Genomic DNA, 27,679 nt, shown 5'->3' with positions numbered 1-27,679 from the left:
AGATGGTGGACAGTCGGCATGCAAGGCGTTCATTTGTTCTAAAAGAAGACACCAGAGGCAGAAGCATTTGATCCATGTTTCTTTATTTCCATCCTTGCAGGTCACAGTTCCAATCTTCCTCCTAGCATTGCTCTGAGTGAGAACTAGATTCTCACTCAGAGCAATGCTAGGAGGAAGATTGGAACTGTGACCTGCAAGGATGGAAATAAAGGCAAAAACGAAACAGTTACCCAATGGGTAGGTCACTTGTAAAATGTGGAAGGAAACACAGAACAAAGTACAAATCCAACAGCTTCTTTAATTCTGCTCCACACACTAAGAGCTTTCACCATACAAATGGCATCTTCAGAGTGAGTAGTAACCACAAAACAACTCATTAAATACATGTGTCCATTAATCAATCAAGCATAAATTAATAAAATCACACTTTTCTTAAAGCAAAACACACTTCATACATCGTATTCAACCTAAATATGGCCCTGTCCCCTGAACAAATAAACCAAATGTCTATAATATAAAAGCTTTTACTAAAAATTAAAAATGATTGTTTATATAAAATATTTGTTGTAAAAAATGAACGTAGATTGCATATTTAAATTTTAGCAGCTCTTAATTTCAATACTGGTCATAAAGATATATGTTCATTTAGACCAGGTGATGTTGCATCTAAAATCACTTGCCACTTATATTCTAAGAATTCAACTTCCAATTTGGCATCACCACCTCTGTCATTTTGAACAGCCCTATCTATCACAAAAAATAAAAATTTCTTGAAATGTATGCACTTGGTACTGTGCATATATAAGGCATTATGGGGGTCTTTAATTCTTATTGCTCTTAGGTGCTCTACTATCCATTCCCTCAACCTACGTGGGGTCTTTCCTACATAAAAACTAGTGCAGGAAGTACACGTAGCTAGGTAAACCACTTTGGAGGTGTTACAATTGCACCTACCTGGACATTTAATGCTCCTGTTGTAACTCGGGACACTAACATAGGGTCCATCATTAATGAATCTGCAGGACTTACAAGTCCCACATTTATTCATCCTAGAAAAGATGTTGTTTCAAGGCCTCTGCCCCTCCAACTATTCTTTTGGATTTCTTCCCCTTGAAAATACAATCCTAGGATACACACCCAAATTGCTTTTAAGTTCACTATCAAAACTTGTATCCCATATTGTCCTAATAGTGTTCACTATATCATTTGTTCGACTATTATATTTCAAAATCAAAACCCTGAAATCAAAATTATTCATATGACTTCTGTTTTCTGATTCAATACTTCTCCCTTTTAATAGGGGTGGAAAATTAGTCTCCCTTTTACCAATTACTTCATTACACATTTTAATCAACATTTTTAAGTGCTATCCCCTATCTAGGCACATCCCTATCAATGTGTGTAACTCTTGTTTACAAACTTCGTTGTCACTGATGAGACATGGCAACCTTACTATTTGCCCATTTACAATACCCCTACTTTGATGTGGGGGATGGCAACTATTGAAATGGACCAATTAGTTACTATAAGTCTCTTTTCTATAAATATTGCTCTGTAATCTTTGTGCAGTTTTACTTAACTTGATATCAAGAAATTCTATCATTTGGCTATCCCATTTACTTGTGAATTTAAGAAAAGGGGTGGTGCTGTTAAGATATTCCGCAAAATTTGCCACTTCAACACTGTTGCCTCTCCAAAGTATCAGAACGTTTTCAAGAACTCAATTGTAAAGAACAATCTTATCTCTATATGGTGAATGAAATACAAATTAATTTTCCCAATGGAGTAAGACCAAATTGGCAAAACTGGGGGCACATTTTGCCCCCATTGCCTCTCCAGAAACCTGATGATAGATTTCCCCCTCAAATGACAAATTATTTTTGAGCACTGTATCCATTAGTGCTTCCATCAGATTTATTTTATCACTTGTTAATTGGCCACTTTTTACCAAGCTTGTGGACTAGATTCTCACTCAGAGCAACAATAGGAGGAAGATTGGAACTGTGACCTGTAAGGATAGAAATAAAGAAACATGGATCAAATGCTTCTGCCTCTGGTGTCTTCTTTTAGAACAAACGAGCGCCTTGCATGCCGACTGTCCACCATCTCAGGCAAGGAGTAACAGGACTAAGAGAGCTCAGGCCCTACAAGGGACCACAAAGGTTCTTATAAAAACCCACAGAAACCCAACCCAGTCTAAGGGTGACTGTAATAGGTCTGGCTTACTAGGATACCCTCCAGGTTCCTCTGTAAGCCGGTCAAAGGGCAATGGTAATAGGTCTGGCTTACTAGGATACCCTCCAGGTTCCTCTGTAAGGCCACATGGACCACAAAGGTTCTTCTAAGAACCAACAGACCACATCTGCAGGAGCCCAGCCTTACATAACGGGGCACCCACTGAGATCTGATCTGACAGGGTACCTAGGGTGGCCCTTGTAAGGGCCACTTCAGCTCTAACCAACACAACAACAGCCCTCTTCAGGGCTTCAGCAGTCCTCCTTGGGACTATAACAGTCCTTATCAGGACTTCAGCAGTCCTCTTCAGGACTACAGCAGCCCTCCTCAGTGCTACAAAAGTCCACATCAGGACTACAACAGCCCTCCTCAAGGCTACAACTATAAGGACACCCCAGGACAACTACAATACGAAGCATCTACTGAAAAGTCCTTTTGAGGACTACTTCCTGAGCCTCCAAAAAGTGCAATTATTTCCAGGTAAGCAAATAAAGGAATTGCTAATTTTGATAAATGAAATTGGTTAAAGATTACCCCAGTAAACAAATGTAAAGTAAAATAAAATAGTTTGTGTGATTAAAGAAGAAAGGAAGCAGTTACTATGATGGTGTGAGATATTACATAGTCTAATAAACGTTTAGATTAAGGTCAGGTCTCAGAAGTATTAAACAGTTATGGTTTGGGAATTAAAAATAATGTACTATATTACAAGTCATATATTTTTCTATTAATAAATGGGTGGAAAGGTAAAGAAATTAAGATGGGAAAGGCGTGGGGCAGAGATGTCCTTTGAGTGGGATCATTTTTTTCCTTTAGTTATGAATGCTGTGGAGGGGATTACTGCAAAACGTGTATGGGATGGAAAATGAAATATATAGTAAATGGGGTTGTGTTACCCAGGTGCTTGCTATATGTGGCTGATCTAATTTTAGTGGCAAAAACAAATTGTAGCTATTGAAGCTTTTCAAGCAGATGGAGAGAAATTCATGTAAAGCTGAGATTTGAATAAGTAAGGATAAATGCCAAGGTTTTGGTGAGGTAGTTCAGACTGGTGGTGTTTGATTTACTTTTAAATAAATAACTGTGTCGAACATTATATCAACTTGTGAGTAGTTGCTTGTAATAAAACTTTTAGTCCCACTGAATTAAAGTGCTTATCAGGTTTTAATAATAAATTGGCTTGAACTAAAACTTTTATTACCAGGCACCAGTTACGACTTGGTACAGTTTTTTTTCTTTTTGCAGATCTATAGTACCAAGGATTGCAGCAGTGATTTTATTTTCTTGTGTTATCGCATTATGGACCTAATTAACAAGGATATAGGGAATCTCCAAACTCTAGATCCCACACAATTTGGGTTTGTGAAAGGTAGATCATGCCTGCTCAACCTGGTTGAATTCTTTGAGTCAGTCACCAGAGTGGTGGATGAAGGTAAGGCAGTTCATACAGCCTACCTCAATCTGGACAAGGTCTTTGATACCATTCCTCACTCAGGAATTATTGATAAACTCAGCAAACTAGGCGTCAACCCCTATATCATTAGATGGATTGCAAATTGGCTCACAAATTGAACCCACACTGTGAAAGTAGTGGACTCCAAGTCAGACTGCCGACCAGTCACGAGTGGAGTCCCACAGGGATTGGTCCTGGGTCCTCTCCTGTTTGGCATCTACTTCTCAGAAGTCCAGACCACGGAGGGACTCTGGCTGACCAAATTCACAGACGACTGCAAGCTGGGAGCCATTATTAACTCCCCAAGTGATGCAGACATCCTACAGAAAGGCCTCACTGAGACCAATGACTGGTGTCAAAACCATGGCATTAAGCTTAATGCCAAAAAAATGTGTCGTCATCCCCTTTGGGAAAAAATCAGTTCCCACTAATTACCACACAGATGGGAGCCCACTGAACACTGAAGGTGTTATAAGAGGTTTGCTGTCAACCTGTGTCCTCAAACCTCTTATAACACTGGAGGTGTTATAAGAGGTTTGAGGACACAGGTTGACAGCAACCTCTCCTTTGACCACCACATTGCCACTGTGGTCAGAAAGTCGTTCTATGTGGCACATCTCATTACCAAGGGTTTTGCATCCAGGAAGAAAGAGGTCATCATTTCTCTCTACTCTTCCCTCATTAGACCAATCATAGAGTATAATGCCCCTTTTGGCATATACCTCACTAGACACCTGCAACAGCTAGAGAGGCCAAAAAAGTGCCTCATGAAGAGGATTCTAGGCCTTAAACACGTCTTACATCGACAAACTCAAAAAAGTCCAGCTATTCTGTGTCTCATATCGTCTACTAAGAGGCAATCTCTGCTTGACTTGCAAAGCCATGTCTGACCCAGCTCTGTTAGAAATGCTATATCTAAAGAAATCCCAATCCCTTTCATACCACGCGCTCCAGAGACCTCAACCTCATTACCACAATGAACAGAACATGCTGGAGGGACATGTGGGAGGGTGGCATAATGGTTAAGGTGTTTACCTTAGAAGCACAAGGTGCAGGGTTTGATTCTCACAGGGGGTAGGCTTAAAAATTGTCCATGAGGGCAGCTAGCCTAGTAATAATCAATGAATCAATGTTCATAACCCAGAGACTGCCCATGCTCTGGAATAGACTTCCCATACATGTCAAGCAGAGCACCTCACTGGCCGTCTTCAAGAGACATCTTGATGAGTGGATGGGAAATAGAAAGTTCACCCCAGGGATCACTCCAGTGGCTCTACTTGATGGAGGCACTGGGCAGTAACGTCAGGTGGCACAATGTCAGGGCACTTCTATGGGCTAGGCTAGTAAAGGCCCCAGGGCCATTAGCCTAGTAAACACCTATGAACCTATGAGGTTATTCCTTATCATGGCTAAATCTGTCTCTGAATCCCAAATTCCCAGATCACAGAAATAGAGCCTTTTAACTGAAGGGAGTAGTGATCTTTATGAATCCCTGGTATTGCTTTCTTATCTATTATTCTTAAAAAATATCACATAAACTGTTTCATGAGCCATATTCTTGTATATGCTCGAGTCCAAAAAAAAGGCTGAATTGTTGGTTCTTCTCTAGTAGGTGTTTGACATTCTTAGCTTTCACATATAATCAACATTTTAACTTTGTTTTTCTATCCTGTAACTCATATTCCAATACTTTTCTTTAGTAAAACATGCAATGTACTGTATTAGTGGTATAGTTTATCTTTAATTATGCATTCTTTGAGTTAGTCATGCATGTTTTGATTAAAGCAAGTTGTGTCTCTTCTTTACTCAGCTTATAGCTTTAGAATTGTTCTAGAATCCATTTCTATTCCTTTTCCACTCACTAATAAATACCAGTTTCATAAACATGCACAAGGATTTATTACTTCACAGACATAAGTAAAACTTCATTTACTTAAACTAATACAAAAAAAAATGTTTGGGCATCCTGGTTGCACAGTGATTAACATAAACAAAAATGACTACCAAAAAAACAAAATAAGTTCTTCTTTATTCAAAATAATAAAAAGACCAGATACAAGCTCCCATACAAAAAAGCGCTTCTTCTGTTGCTGCTGGTTTTCTATATATTGAAGTATTTGTGTGGATATCTTTATTTCTGAAGAAGTTCTTGTTACATTAAAAAAAGAAAGTGCTCAAATACCGGTTTTGCCTCTGTGTTTTTCCTCCTAGCTTTGGAAGTTTGTTAGTTGTAAGTTTTTAATTTCTTCCTTTTTTATTTTTATCGGTTTTAATACTATATATATATATATATATATATATATATATATATATATATATATATATATATACAGTAGGGAGTCGATTATCCAAAACGTCAGTTATCAGAACCAGCTTTGCATAGTTTTTGGGCAGGAAAAATCATAAAGTCTGAATATGTAAACATTACACATATACGCTTGAGCAGGTTTTTTGAGCTTGTAGCTAGCTCGTGTGTGATTACTTTACCCAGTACAATGAGCAACAGAGAGTCTAACCCAAAATGTGTGGATATGGTAACTGTAATAGCTGGAGATCATCAAAATGAAAAATTTCAAATGCAATAACTGTAAAGCAAACTGTTTCAGTGCAGTATCAGTACAGTAGCCAGCTAAGTAATAAAAGTATATCACATAGGTAACCCTGTACTCTCTTGTGCAGTACTGTAGAGCAGTAGCTTTAAATGTTGTAATACTGCAGTAATTAGTAACAAACAGAAATGTAACAGCAACAATGATAAAAAGTGCAGCAGTAGCAGAGATAGTACGTTAATTATAGTACGTTAATTATAGTACGTTAATTATAGTACGTTAATTTGTTTTTCTGCACCTAGTACCAGTAACAGTATTACCTTAGATATTGCCAGTGATGAGCAAGAGTAACAAAGTAATAAGGTGCAACACATCAAAATTATTTAAACTTATTACCACTACTGTCAGCAAAACAAATGTGAACAGCAGTACAAAACAAAGGAGACACAATAGTGCTGTTATTTAAACTCAATAACATAAGAATTAGCAGAACAAAGTACTAATTTCAGCAATGCATCCAGAAGAAGTGCAGTCAGGAAGGTAATAAACTAAAGAAAGACTTGGTGCTGTCACTGTGTATAATAAGGCAGTGGTCAAAATCAATAACAGTAGTACAACTGTTAGCTCAACTTTGACCCTCCAGGAAAGCAACCAACCAATCAGGAATTTCTCCATGACTTCTCCTGTGACTGCTGTTAGATTCCTACTCTTCCCTGTCTCCCTGCTGGCATGTCACTCTCTCCTTGCTTTTGTTTGTAATCCAGTATCCATGCTTTTTCTCCCACTCTTCTTTGTTCAGCCTGGTCAGGTGTATTCCACCCTTACTTATTTCTTTTATTCACTTAAAGAAATGTGTGTTCCCCAATGTTAACCACTTCTTTCCTTTCACTTGATACCTTTGTTACTCTCAACTCCTTTGCTGCTGTTGTAGATCATATCTTTTGGCCTTATCACTAGCCTCACCTTCCTGTATAAGCACATCAGCCTTCTCCTTTTTTATCTTTTTTGCCTTTTCCTTGGACCCATGTCTTTAGGCATACGTACTGCACCTCTGACTCATTCCCACACCTTGATTGCTGTCTCAGTTTATCCTTATTATCCTTAGTCTCCTAGCTCAACTTTGACCTTCTCGCCAGCTCACCATAATCCAGTCCCCTAATAATTACACTAACAGCTTGTTTCTTACTCCCCACTCTAAACCACACAGTGACTTGACCACCACTGATGAGTTACATCTTTACCTGGACATCCCTGACACTTTCCACCTTGCTTATGATGGACAATATCCAGAATGTTATCCTTCTTAGTAGAGCCCTGCACCAGTTGGCTGAACCCCTCATGTCATGAATCTTCAATCAACTCTCGATCCATTTGTCTGTTGGAACTTGGAATCTCCTAGTCACTCTTGACAGATTCAGATACTCCGTGACCTTTCTCCTCTTCATCCTTCCTCTTCCCTCATTTTGTCATCTTCTCCCATGATGTAAGTGGGGGGCTGATACACTGAATAAATCCACTAACATCCCCCTGAGTTTTCTAGCTTAAATGTCATGGCTCTTCCACTAGGTTCTCACCCTTTCTTCTCCCTCTTCCCCTCATCTGTAAAAGTTGATGCCATGTCATTGCATGTTTATATACCCATTCAAATACTGCCCAAATAACCTGGACAGCATAATGAGGCTAAACAAATGGCCTAGTCTTTATCTATAAAAGTATGTGCCTTTGCTTGCATGAATTCCAAAGAGGTCAAAAAGTGATTTGCACAAAGTACTTGTTTGTTGCTTGCTCGATTGCTTCCTGTGTACTCTCAGCCATAATGTCAGCCTCCTAAGCCAGCACATTTTAATGCAAGCATAAGAACAAATGTTCCTAAACTCAGACTTGCTAAATAAATTCCTTCTACAAATCTTTTATTTCATTTATGATACCATAGGTTCCAAACCCTTGGGCTACAGGATCTAAAGAAAATAATGTCCAATGACACCTGTTGTTTAAATGCACCTGTTCTAATATCATGTGTCTTTTATATAAGTTTATTGGTATGAGATCACCTAAAAGTAATGGTTATTTGTGATTTTTAGGTAGAGCTGAAATGTGAGTTTCCTGATTTCTTTAATAACTGCACAGGCTTACATATGTACTTTGTAACTTCTCTTAGACACATATTCAATATTTCTAAAAGGCTAAATATGTCATCACATATCTTTTTTACTAAACATACACTTCATTGCCACACATTTGTTAGTTTAGATAAAACTTATTCAAAGGCTAACTGTTCAAAATGTCAGGAACATTTGATGTAAAAATAAAATTTTAATAATTTATTAAAAATTATGAATATACAGTGACATCCTTGATATAATCAAAAATATTAAAATAACATAAGCCCAGTCTGTTACAGTGAGCCATATAAAGGTCGGAGGTTCAGACTGCTAGCTAAGTGTTCTTTCAAACTGACAGCCTGACAGGTCTGAAATAATGCTTCCTCTTTGCAAAAAAATGTAATAAAATAAATTTTAAAGCATGTTGTTGGTCATTAGAAAAAACATAAATGTTATCTGCTTTTCTTAAAATGTTAGTGTTGTTTCTTAATATTATCATTATTATGACAATGCCTATCACTGAGTGGCTTGTTGGTACAGTCCATAGGGGAAGCTCGGGTCTTCTCTTGTTAACCTAATATTTATCCCCAAATATGTAAAATACAGATAATAAAGGATAAGTCCTGATAGTTCAGCTAGAAGATCTAGGAAACTCTCTCTCTCTCTTTCTGATGCCCTCCCTGTGGAAGGAATAAAAATGCCTTGTTGAAGTTTCAAGTAGTTTATTCAGTTAAGTAGGTAGACAGCTGCATGTTCTTGTTCAATTATATAAAATAGTTCTGATGATTCCAGCATTTATGTATATGTTAGTAAAACGTGGAAAATCCTTCTATTTGAGTTTAGTAGCACAGTTTTTGCAAAAAAATGCTTTTAATAGTGCATAGAAATCTCCCCATTCCACTTTATGGCCTTGCAATTGTTGTATCACTTGAATGTGTAATGATCACATTTCTTAAATTAGTTTTCTATCTGTTATAAACTGTTAAGCAAGTCTTAATATTTATTGTATCTTAGAAATTAATTATGTAATTTGTTTACCTGTGATGGTCATTTGATTGTGTATAAAACCAGTAAGGTTTTTAATGATCAGACATGTTGCTTTGTTGTACTTAGCCTATATTTAACTTGTAATATTTCATTATGTTATAAGTAGCTCCTTTTTCTTTCTTTTCACTAACTCTGTATTGGTAACATTGGTATGAGAACTGCCTTTAGGAGCTTTTCACTGAGGCTCCAATGACTTTGCTCAGCCTGAGCGTTCCTGGACAACAAATATAAATAAATAAATACGTTGTTCATAGATTGTTCTTATAAGTGCTGCTCTTCAATAAATTCTGCAACACTCATATTTCGAGGCATAATCTATAGTAATTCTAAGACTGATAACACTCCTATGCTGTTCCTTTCTTTTTTTTAATTCTCTTTATTGTTTTATACAGACATTAACAGTAAATGACAACAGACTAAACATACAAGAACTAACTACAAACAAAACTATATGTTCCTTTTTCTTTTTAGTCTCTTACTGTTGAAACATTGCAGAGTAGTATGTTGTCTTTTACTACATTTTCATCTATACTTTTGATTACCAATCCATAATGACATAAAACAGTACTTAAACATTTAAAGAAACTCCTAACTATCATAATGACATATCAACGAACAAAGTAATCTGATCAGTATAACAACTAAGTTGACTGATTGTTAAAGCATAAAATGGGTACTGTTTTCACTTTTTTTCATTCTTCCTGGAGTTTTTGTCACCACGGCATGGTGTATGTGTTGGAGACAGAGACCCACCCAATACACACACACACACACACACACACACACACACACACACACACACACAGATATGTGGAAATGTGGATGTATGTATACTGAGATGGGAGGGAATTTTTCTGCAAAGAAAATTGCAAAATCTGGTATTGACAGCCACCAGTGTTTTATCTGAAATAATGTTGAGCTGAAATTTTGCCATTCAATGCATTTATAATCAAAGCAATTACCTTATAAAATATATTATCCTTCTTGTCATATTATTATATTTTTCATTAAAGAAGTTGAGTAATAAACCGATCAATATTATAGTTGGTAAATGAATAATTACTGAAATATAATTCTGAAAAACTACACCAGTTTACTTATTTTGCCAATCTTGATAACTTCAACATGTTACAGGTTTTGCAATACATTCTAGCACAATCACAGGTTATATATGCTAGAGTTCTTACTTCATCTTCCATAGATATTATAATTTGAGTGTATCCTGATGCATTATGAATAGGTATGGTTCTGAACGTTAACATGTGAAAAACAAATGGAAATGTAACCTAAATACACATATGTATGAAATTGAAAGAGACTGTACACAAACTCTGGAAAATAAAAATATCAACAATAAGTTAAAAGTAACCATGTTTTATTTTTCCTCTTGATATGTAAAAACATACATTTAAGGCTATACAATACTGTAATGTGCAGTTGTTATTTATTTAAAGAACTTTTATATATTTATCAGGATACATTTACAGCAAATGTTTCATTTAAAAGGAATACATTTTACAACAGATATACATTTATATAAACAAAATATACAGAACAATAAAATACATGAGCAAAGCCTGTATTAATATTTAATTGTGCAGATGTCAGCATTTGGTAGGTATACTAATATATATATATATATATATATATATATATATATATATATATATATATATATATACATATATTTATTTTAATAAATGGAATGTTTATTTTTGTGGTGCATAGATTACATTTGATACCAGTATATGCACAATGTTGTCTACTGCTTCACATTTTTCAGAGATGAAAATATATTTTAGGCATTGAAAATGAGAATTATAAGGTGAAACATATTATATACAGGAGTAAAAAGGAAAACGTGCATGTATGCGTGTGTGTGTGTGTGTGTGTGTGTGTGTGTGTGTGTGTGTGTGTGTGTGTGTGTGTGTGTGTGTTTGAGTATGTTAAGTGTATGAAAGGAACACAATGATCAATAAATACTACATTAAACATTTGGATAAATTAACATACCAAATTCCATTTTGCCAAACCAGTTAAATGCAAATCTGTTAGAAACTGCTCATAATATTTTTGCATGGACCAAACCCTGTGTACCTCCCATGTGGGGGTTTAGCCCTCTACACTCCTTGTATATTGCAATTCTGAGGTTATATAACTTTGGAGAAAAGGGAATATTAAGTATTCCCCTTTCCTTGAAATTGTGAATATCACAGTTGTAATATACAAACCCAAGAAGTGTGAGCTGGTAATGCTACCCTCATCGGGAAGGCATGAGCTCCTCCCAAAAATACTCTTTTATCTGAGAATTTGTGATATGGTACAGCTGCAGCAAAATGCAGTCACATATCAACAATATGCAGAACTGATGAAAGTATACTCATTGCCCATAATAATTCATCATTGTTCAGAGTTGTCAAAAGCTGAATTATCATAGATGACTGGGGCTTGCTTAGGTTTGGTGAACTTTTTGATAAGCTGGTAAAGGGCAAAAACTGGTACACAAATACACGGGAGAGCTGCTAATATGACACAGATAGCCACTGCCCAGCCTGGATAAGCCTTCTCTTCTTTTGTTGGAAAACCACTCTGCAAATAGAGAGAGAGAGAGAGAGAGAGAGAGAAAAGGAAAAAAAAAAAAAAGACATTACATTATGGTGTGTTTTTACCTTGCATGCCAGTTTTAGGTCAGTGTGTTTGAAACCTAAATTACTTCATATTGTTCTACTCATGGGGCCACCCTCTTCAAAAAAATGGCATCAATCCTTCAGGAACAGCAGTAATCCGCAGATGAGCTCTTGAATAATTGCAACATATGACTCTAAAGTGACTCACCACTATACAGCCACTGTAAATATATTCCTTTTAATATAAACTTTATTTTTTTTTAAAAAATATAAACACTAATACATGACAAAGAAAAAACATGCAAAGAATGGCAAAATTATAAAACACTACAATGCTTTGCAATTGTACTAAAAAGCAAATAAATGAAGACAAAAAATATACTATAATAAGTTTCAGTATCATAGTAAACACAACCCTAAAAAACTCTGGATAGCCATTAAAGAAATCTTACATCCTGGCAAAAAATGTAGCCCTAACCCCTCTCCCAATAACTCACCACCAAAACTGCAATACAATTCAAGTTTTATTTCATAGCTAGTATAGAATCTCTAACCAAGGATTCCCCAGCATCTAATCCCAACCCTGCCAAACAGCCATCATCACATCCACTTTCACCTTCAAACCTGTGCCCGCATCCTATATAAAACTACTCTTAAAAAACTCAAACCAAGCTCTACTTCAGCTGATGACCTTCCAAGTGAGTACAGTAAAATAGCAGCCAATAGCATTGCCTAGCCTGTCTCAATCTTTATGAACAGGTCAATCCAGGAATTCTACATGCCCTCTCTCTGCAAGAAATCACAAAGTATCACTCTCTACAAAGCAGGAAATTCAACAGTCATTACTAACTTAAAACCTACACTAATTGTTTACTAACTTAAAACCTACACTAATCTTTTACTAACTTAAAACCTACACTAATCTTTTACTAACTTAAAACCTATACTAATCTTTTACTAACTTAAAACCTACAGTAATCTTTTACTAACTTAAAACCTACACTAATCTTTTACTAACTTAAGACCTACACTAATCGTTTACTAACTTAAAAACCTACAGTAATCTTTTACTAACTTAAAACCTACACTAATCTTTTACTAACTTAAAACCTACACTAATCTTTTACTAACTTAAAACCTACAGTAATCTTTTACTAACTTAAAACCTACACTAATCTTTTACTAACTTAAGACCTACACTAATCGTTTACTAACTTAAAACCTACAGTAATCTTTTACTAACTTAAAACCTACACTAATCTTTTACTAACTTAAAACCTACAGTAATCTTTTACTAACTTAAAACCTACAGTAATCTTTTACTAACTTAAGACCTACACTAATCTTTTACTAACTTAAGACCTACAGTAATCTTTTACTAACTTAAGACCTACACTAATCTTTTACTAACTTAAGACCTACAGTAATCTTTTACCAACTTAAAACCTACAGTAATATTTTACTAACTTAAGACCTACAGTAATCTTTTACTAACTTAAGACCTACAGTAATATTTTACTAACTTAAGACCTACAGTAATATTTTACTAACTTAAGACCTACAGTAATCTTTTACTAACTTAAAACCTACAGTAATCTTTTACTAACTTAAGACCTACAGTAATCTTTTACTAACTTAAAACCTACACTAATCTTTTACTAACTTAAAACCTACACTAATATTTTACTAACTTAAAACCTACAGTAATCTTTTACTAACTTAAAACCTACACTAATCTTTTACTAACTTACAACCTACACTAATCTTTTACTAACTTAAAACCTACACTAATCGTTTACTAACTTAAAACCTACACTAATCTTTTACTAACTTAAAACTTACACTAATCTTTTGCTAACTTAAAACCTACACTAATCTTTTACTAACTTAAAACCTACACTAATCTTTTACTAACTTGAGACCTACACTAATCTTTTATTAACTTAAGACCTATAGCAATTTTTTCTCCCTCTCCAAAATACTTGAAAAATGTTTTCAAAAACAATTGCTAAACTATCTCCTGCAGGAAGAACTCGTACCCCCCATGTAACATGGCTTCTGTCCTTCACATAATGCTAACACTGCACTTCTAACCCATATAGATACTGTCAATAAAGCTAGAGATAATGGCAAACTAGTCTCCTCCTTCTTTCTAGACTTGTCTAAAGCCTTCAGTACAGTTTGTCACAGCAAGTTTCTACTTCAAGTTTCCTCACTAGGTCTCTCTCTCTCAGCCCACCCTTCTACAGTTCAAATGCTACCTGTCCAATAGGTATCAATCAGTAAAATGGCACTGCACCCTTTCTCCATATTTCTCAGTCACCAGTGGTACACCACATGGTTCTAGCCATATTTCCCTCCTATTTAACATTCTCACCAACACCCTCCTCACATCCACACAACAGGCCTCCCTAATACAGTACAGAGAAGATTCCACACTCATTTACACATCTGACAACACAGCACACCTTCAAAAGTTACCCAGGAAGCTTTAACAGCCACTGAAACAAGGCTTTGTAACTCACAGCTCATGCTCAACCCCAAAAAATCAAAGCTGCTACTTTTTTCCCCCAAATCCCTCTCTCATGAAAAACACAACATTTAAAGCCCTCTCTCATACAACCAATGAAATCACTTCCCATAGCAAATTATTAAGGATGATAGTGGATAATAATCTTAAATTCAACCTACATATACAAAATTGCATTAGAAAAACTCATCAAAAGTAATGGATGCTTTACAGAGCCAAAACCTTTCTCACCAACACAACTAAAACTTCACTTGCCACTACTTATCTCCTCCTCATTCTTTGTTATAGCGCTCTCATCCTTACTAACCTCCAGGTATCACAACATATCAAAACTTGAACAATGCTACAACAAAGCTGCTGAATTTGCAGTAAATATCCCTTTTAGAATCCACCATTGTATAGCACTAAAAAGCCTAAATTGGTTAGGACTACCATGTCAACTAACATATACACAGCTTCTTACCACATATAAAATTATTCAGCATCCATCTCCTTGTCCAGCACTAAAAAACATTCTACACAACTATATTCCCAGTCAGTCATTACGATCCAGTGACTAAAATCTCCTGCCTGTCCACAAACCTATCAAAGCTGCTGGGCATTTTCTGTACTTGTACTATGTTGCTAAGGCCCAGAACTCCTTAACTCTGTATATTAGGCCAACATTCTCCAACTCTGCCTTCAAAACCATTTTGAAAGACTTTCTAGCCGAAAGCTGTCTGTGTTCTTGCTCAGCACCAGGCTAAAACTATATCCTAAAATTTACCTTTTCATACCTTACACCTCCCTCCTCCTACTTCTTCACTCACTTCCTTACTTCTATCAATTTCTTTCTACTGGCTTTCTCTCTGACTATACCATAGGCTTGCTTTTACATCTCACTTCATATTACAATTCCTGTTTGTATTATACTAACATACCTTTAATTTCTCAGTAACCTGGCTAAAATGTATTTAAATATTAAATCACTGTCATATAACTTGGATCTATCCTTAACCAATGATTTCATATTATGTCTAATTTGGTATCATTATTTAAACTGTAGATGTTTTGTATTATTTTTGAAGCTTGTAAAATTATTGTTCTTAAAATGTTTTTTAATACTTTGGAGGTGTCGGACATACCTAGTTATCAAATGTCAATATATAAATAAATAAATGGAAGGCTGACATAAAGCCAGATTGCACCTGTAGGGTTATTGCAGATATTACAGGTAGTGAAAGAGATGCAACATTGTTGCTATATTGTGATGAACAGAAAGGTAAAGTGCAAACAGAGACAACCAGCATGATCCAGATTACAAAGGTTGTGTTTTAGTTTATTCTCTGGGGAAAACACAGATGAAAGTGAATACTGCATAATAGATATCCAATGGTTAATAGTAACTGCACCAAGAGCAGAATCTTAAGTCATTTTTGCTAAATAAACCACAAAAGTGCACCACTTTTACTTTAAAAACTGGTGGAAAGGTAAACAGATTATATTCAGCTAGTTGCCTTTTCTCTAAGAAGCATTAGACCTTTTAAGGTCAAAGAATGAGTTCTATAGTATACTACCTCCCCTTTTTTGACAGTAATCTAAAGTTAAAAGACATGTCTATTACTCACTATTTATTACTGTGTGAGCTATTATTTCTGCAGATTTTAGCTGCTGCATTTTAGTAAAGAGAACTGTTGAACAGAAAAAGAATGACATTATTTATACATACATAATTAGGATCCCACGCTTCATAGGTGAGAGGCTTCTGTACTTCCACAGCCACGTAAGCCACAAATACACCCAGCATCAGAAGAGGGCTAATTACTCTCCAGGTGGCTTGCCAATAAATGTTTGGTCGGCGACCAGTCATCCATTCCAAATCATCACTAAATCTAAAGAAGAAAACACCATCAGTCTTAGTTTGCCTAATTTTCTATATGTAAGTGTTGTTAGCTATGCTATCAGATGTCAAAAACACATTTTCAGGTACTGTATCACCTCAGAAGTGGTTAGTAAAGGTAACAAGTTGGATAATGTCAAACAGCTTAATCATTCTCTTAACAGATTTATTTTTAAAGTGAAATTAGCATTTTGTCATTATTGTCATTATTTAGTATTATTTATGGTTGTTATTTACCTGATAAGTAAGTGATAGCCAATGTAGCACACTTGTCTCTGGTGCAGAAAGTTGTGCGTTCTATTCCTACACTAGGTAGATTGTTCACACTGTAGTGCAACATGGGTAGGGGCTACATTTCTCAATGTGCCTTCCCTCTGATGAGATGTTAAACCAAGGCACCATCTGCTTGGGTTGGTTGTAGCTTCTGTGTGGACTCTGCATGCCCTCACTGTGTTCCTGTGAGTTTTTTCTGGGAGCTTCAGTGTGTATGTGTGTGTGTGTGTGTGTGTGTGTGTGTGTGTGTGTGTGTGTGTGTGTGTGTCTGTGTGTCTGTGTTATGGAAGAACAACCACAGCTGGGCTAACCTCTGGTGGTGTGATGTGTGTGTGTGTGTGTGTGTGTGTGTGTGTGTGTGTGTGTGTGTGTGTGTGTGTGTGTGTCTGTGTTATGGAAGAATAACCACAGCTGGGCTAACGTCTGGTTGTGTGTGTGTGTGTGTGTGTGTGTGTGTGTGTGTGTGTGTGTGTGTGTGTGTGTGTGTGTGTCTGTGTTATGGAAGAACAACCACAGCTGGGCTAACCTCTGGTGGTGTCATGTCTGTGTGTGTGTGTGTGTGTGTGTGTGTGTGTGTGTGTGTGTGTGTGTGTGTGTGTGTGTGTGTGTTATGGAAGAACAACCACAGCTGGGCTAACCTCTGGTGGTGTGAGCACTGGCTGTAAATAATTGTCACTGTTGAAGTGATACTCTGGCTCCATGTGCAAAAATGGGAAAAGGGGTTGTGGGTGAATGGATGGATTGCTGGATCTAACTTATTATAGTTATTGTTATTACTTGCATTTGTTTACTGGGATCATCCACTGGGCCGAAATGAGCCTGTTTTCAGTGGAGGTCTGTGGAAAAATGCTCCACATAAGAAGTTCATACAGTAGAATACACAGTCTCAGTTGGTTAAATATAGGTCGAAAAAAACATTAACAGTTATGTTGATTACAGTACAATAAGAGCTACAGTTGAAAGCACATGTAAGAATTTGCAGTTATTTATACTAAAAAACAATCAAATTACTTATTTTCTAAAAATTTAGTAAGGATATTAACAACTAAAAAAAATATGTTTTGAAAGATGTAGCCTGAACATAAAGTATAAGTCAGAAATACAGCTCAGGAATTCATCTAGTTTGGCAGGACAGAAGAATTCTGTGATTGACCATGTAATTTGCTTTGTCAGGAAAACAAATAGCTCCACTGTAGTAATTTTCATTCAGTTGTAGTCTAATGTGATTTGTGAAGGTAATTAAGGTGTTCTTGGAAACATGGCCTGGTCTGAAAATATGTTCTGTTTCAGACAGTAAGTTATAGCTAAGATTCTGCAAAAGCTGAAACTAGACACATTTTTCAAAGACCTTAGAGAGAGACAGAGACAGAGATAAAGATAGAAATAAGGACAGTGAGACAGAGGAGAAAGAACAACAATAGGTCTGTATCAGCCTAATTCACTGGAAGGACCACCTTTGTTTAGTGACATTATAAAAAAGGACTTCCTGGAAACAGGTGTTCTGGCTTCCCTTATTGATCTGTTCACTGGTATAAAGAGTAGATAAGCAATTGTATCAGCACTAACTCTGAAATTATATTGTCTGAAAATAAGGGAGAAGTCCTACATTTTTCTGTAGTTTATGGTTGGTCGGTTGAGATGGTCACCAATAAAATGTTTAGGCCATTTTCATTTGTAGTTGAGGATTCATTAATGGGGATATGTACAAAAGCTGAAGCAGTTGTTGATCGATATAGATCGTAAATGTGGTGATAGTGTATTGGGACTAGTCTAGAGTGTGATGAGTAAGGATTTTTGGTAGGGCATTATTTATATATATATATATATATATATATATATATATATATATATATATATATATATACATACATACATACATACATACATAAAAATATTTCAAGCACAGGTATAAATGCCCTTCTAACTTGATAATGTTACCAAAACACTTGTTCCCATAATAAGTGTCCAGGCTGTTCTTAAAAATATCTAAACTAGTACTTGTTTAAATATGATTTTGTAGTCTGTTGCATTCATCAGCTGGTCTCTCAGAGAGCTAGTTTGTACACTTGTCATTCCTACAGAATCATCTACATAGATTGTCTGATGATTCTCTACTACATTTTGATAACCCCAAACATTCCCAGAGGTAGTTGTTTCTAAATGCCTTATATACCTGAATAAGATCTCCTCTTAGATATCTATGAGACACTGTACAAGTTCAGATAGTTTAGTTTTTCATAATAACTTAAATTTTCACATCCATAGATGCCCTTGGTATATTTCTGCTGTACTCTTTCCAGTTTACTCATGCTTGTTTTCCTATAGGGTTTCTATATTGTTATTCCATACTCAAGTTTGGGTCTAAAGTAACTGTCAAACAATATCTTCATCATTTCTGATTTCCTAGACTTAATATATTTTTATACAACCTGTAATTCTATAACTGTGATTAACCAATTGGCTCATATGATTAGGAAAAAGTCAAAGCTGGATCTACCCATATAGCCAGGTCCTAAAAAGAATCTACAGTTTCAATCACTGTGTGCTGTATTAAACATTCACCTTTCAATTTATGTCTCTCAAATGTCATAAGCTTAGTTTTTGATGTATTTATGAGCATATTGTTCTTCTGTGCTCAAATGGTCAATTTAGTCAAGCTTTTGCAGACATGCCCTATCTGTAACACATTTAATCAGTTTACCCAATTTCAAGTCATCTGCATGTAGACTGTAAAACATCTCAGAGGAAAAAGGTAGGTCTGAAAGATTCAATCTAAACAAGTAAGGAACTAGGACAGAGCCTTGTGGGATATCCTGACTGTAACCAAGAATTTCACCTGTCTAGTTGCTGTATGATACTTGCCATGTCCTATTTGTAAGCCATGCAGCTATCCATCTTATTAAGAGTACATTGATACCTAGTTGTTCTAATTTATTGATCAGTGTTTTGTGTATGACCCTGTCGAAGGCTGAAGTTAATTCTATATAAATTACATCACAGCACAATTTTTCATTCATAGCTATTATATTGTTATAGAACATTATGTTACAGGTGGTAATAGATCTGTTTTCAACATGTGCATGCTGATATATGGTTTCAAGTCTCAACCTATCCATTTCTGACAATAACTTATCCAATATTACCTTCTCCATTATTTTTCTACAACATGAAAGTAAACTTAATGGTCATTATGACACTGGGTTTATCGTACTTCACTTTGCTTTAAAGACAGATTTAATAAGTGCATGTCTCCAATCTTGATGAATCTTCCCATCTTTATATGACCTAGTAAATAATAAATATAATGGTACTGTCAGTTCTTGCTGAAGTGTTCTCAGTTCATTATTACTAATTGTGTCTCTTTCCTGTGCTTTGTTTACATGCAGTATGCACAGATCTTTTTCAATGTAATCTAATTTGATTCCAGTATCTGAGGTTACCTGGATGTCATTAGGACAACTTATTATCACCTTTGTGGAGCCAAACTGTTGTGCATAAGATTTTGTAAATATATATGTAGTCTGTTGTGTCTGAGAATAAATTTTAGAATCTACACACATTTTATCAATTTGTGTGTCTTTATTCCTTCTACATCTTACGTATCTATAAAAAGATTTCCTATCATGCTCAATATCTTTATATAAATTTTCGTCAAAATTTTCTTGATCTTGTTTAATTTGCTTGTGCAGCTTGTTTATTTTATTTTTCAAAGTTGTAGTTGGACTTGTCTTCCATTTCTTATATTTTTTATCTCTTGCCTTAATCAGGTATCTTGTTCATATGGAAATATATCCCACCTGACATTGTATGCCTAGATCCTGATTAAGCATATTTTTTAAATTTTTTGTACTCAAAAAAGTTTCTCTTTTAAAACTTTTTACATTCCATCTTTATTTTTTCCACTGAACACATCACTGCAGTTAGTTTTACATAGTTTTACATAGTGACTGTTTTGCTCCATATACTCTGTAATTAATCTTCTGTGCATTGGTTTAGATTTCAGTTTGGCAGATTTATGTAGCAACAAATTAACCTTTATAATCCTATGATCATTGCATATCAACAGTGGTAAAACGTGACTTGAAGCAACAATAATTTCTTTAGGAACACATTACACAAACAATGTCTAGTGTGTTCTGTCCCTTGGTAGTTTTGTTTACAATCTGAAGCAATTGTTGTTCCAGAGCATACATTACAAATAGTTGCCTTACTGATGTTGAATCAATATTATTCCAGTCTATTTCTGTTAAATTTAAGTCCCAACTAATATTATTCTTCCCTCCTGTGTTTCTTGCAAGAAATGTATGAATTCCTATAGGTCATCAGCACTTGACCTTAGTGGTCTATACACTCCAACAATTGTTAAATGTTTCAGGGTTGTCTTTATTGTCACAGTTACGCAATCTATAATATTGGTGTTATCGCTGAATATGTAATAATCTCAGGTCTCATAAGTATCTTTAAACCCTATCATAACATCTCCACCTGATTTTTTGTTAGAATGTCTGTTACAGTAAAAACATTTATACCCTGACAGAACTGGTTACCAGTCATTGTTCTTTAACCATGTTTCACAAACAATAACAACATCAATCTTGTGGGAAATTGAAAATGTTCTAATAAAAAAACTTTATTATTAATGCTCTCAGCATTAACAACCATCAGAGGTGCATCAAATTTTGCTATCTGTGAACTGTTAAATTTTTGACCTGGCAAAAATCCTGCCGAGTGTTTGTCAAATATGGCAAAATATCTCCTGCAAAAATTCTCTTCCCTGATCTTGCCAAATGCACGCCATCCTGTCTGAACAATTATGTTCCCAAAACAAGACTTGGATGCTCTAGACGTTTTCCATTTTTTAAAAACAGGACATTTTTTGCATGTAGGTATTTACTCCAACAATATTTTCATTCATAAAGACCTGACTATCCTTTGTATATGTGATTTGTGAAAAATATGTCCTCTTACTGGTTGAAGCTATACTATCTAAGAGCGCTGTAAGTTCCTTACTAACAGTGCGAGAGTTCATGCGGATGAGATCATTTGTACTAACATGATTAAAAACAGATCCATACTTCCTTACACTAAGGTGTTCCAAGGTTTTTCTCACATCTTCTATTTTTGCTCCTGGCAAGTATAACTCTATTCAATGTTCATTATCTTCCCTGCAAATGTAGGTGTCATTTCCTCTAATAATTGAATCTCAAGTTGTAAGAATAACTTTTGTAACCAGATCTGAAGAATCTACAACTTCTATTTCAGTAATATTTGCTCTATCAGTTGTTACAAAGGAATGATCTTCTTTACCATTAGTCTTATTAATCCCACTGTTTTCATTGCATATTAAATTTGCAAGCATACAATTCTCCTCTATCTGGCTTTGTATATCCACAGCTTGAGCCATATAGTCAACATCTGTATTTCTCATCTTTTTTTTTACAGTAATGTTCTTCGGTCCTTCCACATTCAATTTAGATTCTTCCTTTTCACCTACTCCTTGCCTCTTTTTTTTCTACCTTCTCTTTTGGAAAAATGATGCATTTTTCTGTAGACCGAAAATTTTCTGTTATCGCTCCCTGTAACCTGTTGGTTACATAACAAAGCACTGTCCTTTTTAGCATTTATTCACAAAACAAAGCACTGTCCTGTTTAGTATTTATTCACATAACAAAGCACTGTCCTTGTTAGCATTTATTCACATAAAACACTGTCCTTGTAAGTATTTATTCACATAACAAAGCAGTGTCCTTTTTAGTATTTCTTCTCTTTCCTTTACAGACATTTATCAGTTTATTTTTCTTCCTTATTTGTTGTGGACTTTCTTTCTTTCTTTCTTTCTTTCTTTATTTCCTTCTAAGCACTCTGATTCCTCAGATTGTTGAATACTTGCATCCAGAATTCCAAAGTTGTTAGGGATATCGACTTGTTTCATAGGGGTTGACTGATCTTTACAGACAATAGACACAACATTTCCTAAATGTGTTCTATTTGCTCTTTTCCCAACATTATTTATCCCACCAATCCAGTCATTAATAAATGTAACAACAGTTCTCCAAGGCGTGCCCAATTGCACAAGTGCAATCATCATCAGTAAGTCTAGATTTATTTCTAATAATGGTAGGCAAATCATCTAACTTTTGACATGAGGCACACGTGTCACCAATGTTATCAGCTGTTACCTTTAAATATGCATAACATTTATTACACTGCTCAAGATATTTGTGCTTTAGCAAATCATTAATGGCTTACTCATTTAAGGTATCCATATTCAGCTTCAAATAAACAAAAATTATAAAAGAAAAGAATAATAAAAATCAGTTACCACAGAATTAAAAAAAAACTTAAATCAACTTCTGTGAGAAAAATCACACAAAAAATGCAACTAAATACTAAAGTAAGTACAATAAAGTTGTTGCTCTGACTGTACAAGTTCTGAAAGTCAGACAAAAGCTGTAATTCCTATACCTGCACACAGCTGCTTCTGCTCTCTATCACCTTTTTTAACAGTAAAGGTCAATGAGTCACAAACCAAGTTAGGATTGTTTAGATAAGTTCTGGATTTTCCTCTCTGCAGTCTGTATGAATTTATTGCTGACTAGGCCCCTTGGGATTGCTAGAGCTTGTTTGTCAAAAAAACTATCCCTTTCTAACGACCAACGGTGAAAATTAAAGGTAAAACAAAATATAAATGAAAGTAATTTTTCTTGTCTACAAACTATCCCTTTCTTCCTACAAACAGTGAAAACAGTGGTAAAAATAAAATCTAAATTCAAATAAAACTTTTCTTACCAATCAATTCCACAGTAAATCACAAACCAAGATGTGATTGTTTAGATAAGCTCTGGATTCAGGGTAATGATGGAAGTTTATAGTTTTCCAGAATTGTTTGATATTGTGTTGAGTGTGCTGTTTTTATTTGGTGTAATAGTCCTTTTTTAATGTGTAACTTGCACTGTTGCATAATTGCCTGTAAATAGACTATGTTTCGAAGGAGTTGTTCTTGTTTGAAATATTTTCATGTTTTCATATTCCTTCATAGTATTTTACATGTAGCAGGTAATCCAGGAATGATAGTAATGTCTTTCAGCTTTTCCTGGTTAGGGGTCGCCATGGCGGAACTCTGGTCCACTAATGATTGGCAGTGGATTTTTACGGTGCCGAGTTGCCAGCCCGACGCCCAACCTTCAAAGAAAGCACACCCATTCATGCATGCACCTACCTGCATGTCTTTAAACGTCACTCGACCACGGGGAGGACATGCAGGAATGATAATGTTTTTATATCTTATTTATCCTTGTAGGGGCCATGGATTGAGAGCATGAAGGCAGCTGGAGTTGAAAAATTGCACAGCTATGTCTAGTCTGAGTGTTGAGGGCTGATACCAGTTAAGCAACTGAAGTGCTTCAGTTAATGTTTAGTTTAAAGTTGAACAAATTATGGCACCATTTCTAACAGTGACAGGGAGTTGAATGGGATTTTTTACCACAAGTAAAAACTAGGACATTATCTATTTCTAAGTTGGATAGTATGTTGAAAGCTAAATAATTATCTGGGGTGGACATGATTGCATGCAGTGATACATTTCAGGGTGGCTTCTTCATCAGAAGCCTTATCAGTTCTAGTTGTAATTTTTTTTTTTGAGTAAGCCAGAATATTTACATTTCAAAGAGTGTCTGTGCATCATAAGCAAGGTGTCATAAAGGACTGTATGTTCATTGTGGATATTGTTCACAATTCAGGAGATGGTTTGTTTTGAGGCCCCTTTTGGCACACCGGGGAAATGTAGAAAAGAACCTAAGACAAATTGTTTTGCTGGATCGATTCTAAGTGAGACAAGGAGGGTATCTATGGTTGTATGTAATGAAAACTGAAGACTAAGAGGTAAGCAGATTACAAGTATCCTTGGTAATAAATGCATACATCTCCATGAATTTTATTATCTCAGGAGATATTATACCTACTTGGAACTGTTTTTGAGTCCTTTGTATTGTCTTTATCAAGGTTTCAGAGATAGTAAGGATACCTGAAGTATATTGTAGCACCTACATTTGAAATTATAGATTGTAGATGCTTCTGAAGTTTAAGGGTATAACCTTGAGGAAGTGGGAATAGTTCTGGTTTAGATCAATGGCTTGTGACTGGGATTTGACTGAATATTATCTGAACTCAGTATAGAGTGTTTAAACAGCAGGAAAAAGGAAATATGTGGGTATATGTGGGGTAACCTGATGTATGGGGCAGTAGATTATGGGGTTAGGGAAGAAATGAGGCTGAGAGTTTTACAAACAGGGAACACTCTATTGTGTAGCTTATGTTTCTGAAATTGTTAAGGTTTGAGCGGTAGCAGGATTAAAATATAGGACAGTTTTACCTAATTGGGGGAACAGATAAGAGGCTTATTACAACAGTCAATGAGTCAGGAACATGATTGATGTTAGTGCGATATTTATTGGTATTTCTGAAGATATGGCATTAAGACTACTAATATAAAATGCAAGTTGTAAGTTAAATGAGACTGAAACACAAGATGTTATTACTGCCAGATTTTTATGCACAGAATGTGTTTATCCTGTTAGTGACATTAAGGAAAACTGCTAATATTTGGATAGATTTGGTGATATGACCTTATGCTGTACCTTAGTTATAAAAGAAACTTAGTTTGGGCAGAGTGTGATTGACATAGAAGGAAAATTAAGTGCATTTGTTGGGTGTGTTTTTGTGGTTATTTAGTCTTACAGCAAATTTCTCTAACTTGTCATCAGCATAATAATTATCACAATTATATGGCATATATTGATTTATAACAATCACAACATTTGTTAAATGTAAGTAAGGACTTTTTATAGCAGGAATAGTTATGTAATACCACCACCACCTTAGGGGGGGGAACATTCCCTTTTGCCCAACAGCTATGGAGTGTTGACACTGGAAAGCAGATTTATGCTTGCAGGGAAAATAGCGTATATCATTAAATGGACTTATAGTATAGACAAAAATGATTTTTTTAAATCATAACCAGCTTGTTATGTGTTTGAGACATGGACTGACAGATGTTACTGTTCTGGTATGAGACTACAACTTAGTAGTGGTGAGGGTGCTTAATAAATAAATATTAAGCATCTTTCTGATGTCATAAATGTGATTAACAAGCCTATATTTTACCCAGTTTTAGAGCATAATCATGGAACTCCATGCACCACATAAAAGTATGGATTATACTGCACACTGCCAACTTATTTAGACACACTGTGACCATTGACCACATTGAGCTGTACCCCTTAATTTAAATTTTGGATTTGCAAGAGGTCTGTTTAAATGAATTTAAACATTAAATGATTGTAATTAGATGTCTCACAGTGAATACGTTACTGTTTAGCCAAACTGAATGTTCAAATTTGAAACAGATGAAGAATAAAATGTTATGTAGAATAACAGGGTACATACTGCACTTTGGAGTTCTTGTTGGAAAATACAATTAGGCTAAGATAAGTGCAGTTACTTAAGGACACTTGTCATTAAAACATTTTTAATTAAAAGACGTGGCTAGATGTATTACAACTTTAGATTTAAAAACTTATAGTCTGGTTTCATTTCTAATATGGCAAGGCAACAAATTCTAAGTGGCAGGGTGACCTTAGAAAGGATATGCTCATCTTTTAAAAGGCTGAAGGTGGGCTTTTTAAGGGTCACGTTTTTTCTATCATATAATATAAGGGGATAGATGTTTAAAATAATATTGTATTGTATGCCAGTCTGCAACAATATGCAAGATGTAAGAGTTTGCACAATAAAGTAAAAATTAACGTGTTTGTCTTAGTAGTAATTGGCATTCATTTTTTTGAAGATAAATGCAATAGTATTCCCAATGATCCAATAAAAATAAACCTTCATATTTTCTTCAGAATGGTTTATAGCAAACTGGGTTTATAAAATAAATTTAGGTTAACTATGAGAATGGGATATTCATACTTGAGTATTCAGTTATTAATTACTGTCGATCTTTTAGCTTCTGCAGAGATAAGACTTGTGAGCTTGTAGTGTAAATTTCATTGTTTAGTACATTGTCAGCTATAGTCTTGGCATGGAAATTAAGAACACAGTCCAACATGCAACAGGATATTTATAGTTTTTAGCTAACTTAAAGAACATAGATCAGGAGACAAATATTTGCAGAGAGGAAGCATCACTAACCTACTGGTGTGTGACAAAAGGGTTGGGAGAAGTGTGTCACTGATATGATTTGAGATGACAACCTTTTTGAACAAGGGAAGAATTTTATATGCTGTATTACATCATCTGTATAAACATCCTTGATTGCACCAATGTAAGACCATTAATTAACAATGAAAAAGTACAGGCCTTGAATTAGAACCTCATTGAAATCTAAAATATACTGTTCTTTTATTAAAGTAATTTATGCAAGGGATTAACTAAAGAGCTCCATATGTTTGATAAGCATCGCTTAAACAGCTTCTTATGATCATTACTGGAACCATTTCTCTTAAGCCTAGTCAAGAATAAGGAATGGTGTACTGAGTCAAAGGGGCTTTTATGGTCAACAAATACTGCTGCATTCAAAACTTTTTCTCTATATTGGTGTAGGTAATTTCAGTGATGTATATTGCAGTCAGAGTACTATAAAGCTTTTCTAAAACAATGCTACATGTTTGGAAAAGGCCATATTGTTAACTTACTTAAGTGGATGAAAACAAATTATCTTTTAAGGATGTTGACCTAGGATTGTCTGTTGGAGATAAGAAGTGACTCACAGACTAAAGATGGGTAAAAGCCTTATGAGATCAAGCTTCTGCTCATGGGATGACACCCTTGGTGAGATAAAATTATTAATGTGTGTTATAGGTTTGACTATAGTAGGGGCAGATAGTTTTAAAAAGGAGAGTGGAGACAGCAGGACCTGTGATTCCCTTGCCACTGTGCTTGCCAATACGATCTGGAGCTGTTCAGTTAGCGATAAATCAGGGGT

At 35.3% G+C, this 27,679-nt stretch overlaps 1 protein-coding gene across 1 annotated transcript in view; it reads right to left on the bottom strand.

Annotated features, from left to right (window-relative positions):
* Positions 1–11,110: 11,110 nt before the first annotated feature.
* The window catches only part of SLC6A18 (solute carrier family 6 member 18), a 312,482-nt gene continuing 295,913 nt past the window's right edge, over positions 11,111–27,679 (bottom strand). Inside the window, exons 11-12 of the mRNA XM_044066126.1 lie at positions 16,252–16,414; positions 11,111–11,975 (exon numbers count right to left, since the gene is read on the bottom strand). Of these exons, the coding sequence (XP_043922061.1) occupies positions 11,787–11,975; positions 16,252–16,414 (352 nt within the window). The 3' untranslated portion in view covers positions 11,111–11,786. The remainder of the gene's footprint in view (positions 11,976–16,251; positions 16,415–27,679) is intronic.

Source organism: Protopterus annectens, chromosome 3.part0 (assembly GCF_019279795.1).
Source record: "Protopterus annectens isolate FY-2018-M chromosome 3.part0, PAN1.0, whole genome shotgun sequence".
Taxonomy (NCBI): Eukaryota; Metazoa; Chordata; order Ceratodontiformes; family Protopteridae; genus Protopterus; species Protopterus annectens.
The sequence above is the reverse complement of the archived record's forward strand: the minus strand, read 5'-3'. Positions and strand labels throughout refer to the sequence as shown.